Below are 3,311 nucleotides of genomic sequence, written 5' to 3' on the forward strand. Positions count from 1 at the left end.
TGTGTATTCAGGTTTAAGTCCCCACCAGAATAGAAAAACAGGTACACACACACACACACGCACACACTTACACTGACACTGACACTCACACACATACACACTGACACTCTCTCTCACACACACACACACACGCCCCCACACACACACACACACACACACACACACACACTCACACTCACACTCACACTCATACACATACACACACACGCCCACGCACATACACACACACACTCACACTCACACACACAGCCCTTTGTTGCTTTGAACAGCTGCAGCAGACCGCTGCTCAACACTGAAGGTAACACAAGAGACTTTTAAATAGCCTTGTTAGCAGGAGTGTGGAGTTGCCTGTTTCTCTGGCTCTCTGTTCATCTGATCAGAGGTGTGGAGGTGAAGTTCTCCCGCTGTGAGCGTCAGGAGGAGACCGGAGGCTGACCGCTGCCTCTGCCTGTCCACTTGATCAAACTACAGCCGCATGAAAGAGGAAGAAGCATCTCGCCCCCCACAGCGACAGAGAAATACAGCAGCATGATGTACAGGAGGAGCAGATCCACATCAGTACCTGCAGCGCTCAAATCAGCTGTGAAGGGAAGCTCTTCAATGTTCACTGTGTTTCCCACTTTTACCAAAAAACTCTACTGAATATTCTACCCTACCATGAGAAGCATCTCGCCCCCCACAGCGACAGAGAAATACAGCAGCATGATGTACAGGAGGAGCAGATCCACATCAGTACCTGCAGCGCTCAAGTCAGCTGTGAAGAAAAACTTGGCGTTCTGCTCTTGAACGTTCACTGTGTGTCACACACTTAAAGGAATAGTCCACCCCAAAATGAAAATTTTGATGGAAAATCAGGATGAGTTTGTTTCTTCATCAGATTTGGAGAAATGTAGCATTGCATCAGTGTCTCAGCAATGGATGCTCTGCAGTGAATGGGTGCCGTCAGAATGAGGGTCCAAACAGCTGATAAAAACATCACAATAATCCACAAGTAATCCACAGCACTCCAGTCCATCAGTTAACATCTGGAGAAGACAAAAGCTGAAACACATCCAGCATTAAGACGTTTTTAACTAAAATACCATAGAGTCCATAATCCATTGGACACTTCCTCCAGTGAAAAAGTGCATCTGCTGTTGTCTCTCACATCAGAATCCAGCCACATATGTGTTTAGAGCTGTTGAAACGCTGCTTGATCTGTGCAGATTTCTCTCCTGATTCACACCAGAACACTTTCACTGGAGGAAGAGTTATTATGGATAGAGTGCTGATCAGATCCTAGCGCGCCGCCCACTCTACACACATGTTCTTCAGACAAGCCCAGTGTAAAACATCAGATCTGTTGTTTCACAGCAGTTTGATTGATGCCATGTGCTGCCTTATGTTCCTCGAATGTATCTGAATCACCAAATAAAGCATGAGAAGATCCTCAGTCTTCTGCTTCATATGACTGAACTGAATGAGCTTTACTAGGATCATTCAAGCGATCGAATATTTCTGTTGTTTAGTTCTAGAGAATCGTGTTGAATGAGTGATGATATCGGGTCTTGGTTTGGTGACAGAGGGTCATTGTTTTGTTCTGGATGTAACTGGGCGATCGGTTGGGTTGCTGTGCGATGTCGTCTCTTTGTCCCGCTCTGTTTCCCAGAGGATCGAGGCACAAGAGACTCTCAGAGCCGTGGATCAGGAAATTACATCACACCTCTGGCCTCGGATCTTTTCTTTCAGTTATTTGCATGTAGATGGTTGTATGAATGATTTAGCAGATTTGATTACATGTGTGTCTGGATACAGAAATCAAGTGATGCAATTAAATGGAGGCTGAGGTGTGTGTGGGTCATGTGAACCTGTTATCAGAAGAAAAAAAAGAGAAAGTGAGGGACGTTTGCTCTGTTCTGTTCACTGCTAAAGCGGAGCGAGTCGTGCACAGTGATTGAGGTTTGAGGGAAAGAGTTTCTCTCACGAAGCGTCACCTGACTTCAGAAGACCTGGAATATAGTAGCACACGTGTCACGCGGAGAAGAGCGTCTCTGACTGTCTTGTGTTCTGTGGAAGAAGAAGTCAAAGAGGTTTAGTGCGTTTACGATCATACTGTGTGTGTGTGTGTTAAATGATATTCAGATCTAATGAGTTTCCACATTCTTGGATAAATACAGTGCATGCTTTGTGTGTGTTTGCAGAAAGTCACTTCAGATAACACAAGTAAATGCACTGGATGTGTCAAGGCCTTTCAGAGTCACTAATAACCCCCAGTCGATGCAGTTCCCACAATTCTTCTGTGCAGAGACACACATCACGCTCAAGATGTTTGTCACAGACCCTGTTATTCCTTTATTTAGGATAGTTTATTTCAAATCATGATCAGAGTAACTGTGTATTGTGTGTGTGGATCAGGTTGTTTCAGTGTGAGTGTGTCAGTCCTCAGAGATCTCCGTCTCTCCTCATTGCTACTGCTGCATCTCTTGGAATCTGAATTCATTTCCATGTTGTTGTAATGTGAGGTGTGTGTGTGTGTGAACATCTGCAGGGTTCAGCTCAGGGCTTCTCATTGTTCTGTTGCTCTAAACTCTGAATGATGGGGATGTATTCATGGCCACGTCTCAATATCTGCTCCGTCCGTCTCAGTCGACATGTGGCAGACGCTCATGGCTGAATAGTCTCTATTCAGTTCTATTCTGCTGTCTCTCTCTCTCGCTCTCCGTCTGTGTCTCTCTCTCTCTCTCTCTCTCGTGGCCTGAAGCTAATGTGTGGTTATGTTGGAACGGAACACAATCTTTTATTCCGTCTTCTCTTGGGCATCAGTCTGTATTGATGTCCAGCGGTGTGATGATTTTGTTCCTCGTGTGATGAGTGTGTGTGTGTGTGTGTGTGTGTGTGTGTTGCAGGTCACTCCGTGCGTCTGCTGGGTCAGAAGAAGGAGAAAGGCAAGCGTCTGGGAGGAGCGCGGCTGGATCTGCCCAAGATCAGGAAGAACCCGCTGATTGAAATAATTTCCGTCAATACAGGGTAAGATTGAAAGAACAGACACACTCATGAAAGATTCAGAGTCACTGGAGGATTCAGTTTCCAGCTTGAACGCTCACATTGATGTCGTGTGACGTGACTGTCATCATCCAGACTTTCTGTGTGTGTGACCGTATGTGTGTGTGTGTGTGTGTGTCGACCGTGTGTGACCGTGTGTGTGTGTGTGTGTGAGAGACTATGTGTGAGTGTGTGTGTGTGACCGTGTGTGTATGTGTGTGCGACCGTGTGTGTGTGTGTGTGTGACTGTTTGTGTGTGTGTGAGTGTGAGTGTGTGTGTGTGTCAACCG

General features: G+C 46.0%; 1 protein-coding gene across 1 annotated transcript in view; it reads left to right on the forward strand.

The window, feature by feature from the left end:
• Positions 1–3,311, forward strand: part of LOC107722243 (threonylcarbamoyladenosine tRNA methylthiotransferase-like) — a 222,711-nt gene that overhangs the window by 74,071 nt on the left and 145,329 nt on the right. The window contains exon 6 of the mRNA XM_016530527.1: positions 2,886–3,006. Within this exon, the coding sequence (XP_016386013.1) occupies positions 2,886–3,006 (121 nt within the window). The remainder of the gene's footprint in view (positions 1–2,885; positions 3,007–3,311) is intronic.

Source organism: Sinocyclocheilus rhinocerous, unplaced genomic scaffold (genome assembly GCF_001515625.1).
Source record: "Sinocyclocheilus rhinocerous isolate Xijiao unplaced genomic scaffold, SAMN03320098_v1.1 scaffold1506, whole genome shotgun sequence".
Classification (NCBI taxonomy): Eukaryota; Metazoa; Chordata; class Actinopteri; order Cypriniformes; family Cyprinidae; genus Sinocyclocheilus; species Sinocyclocheilus rhinocerous.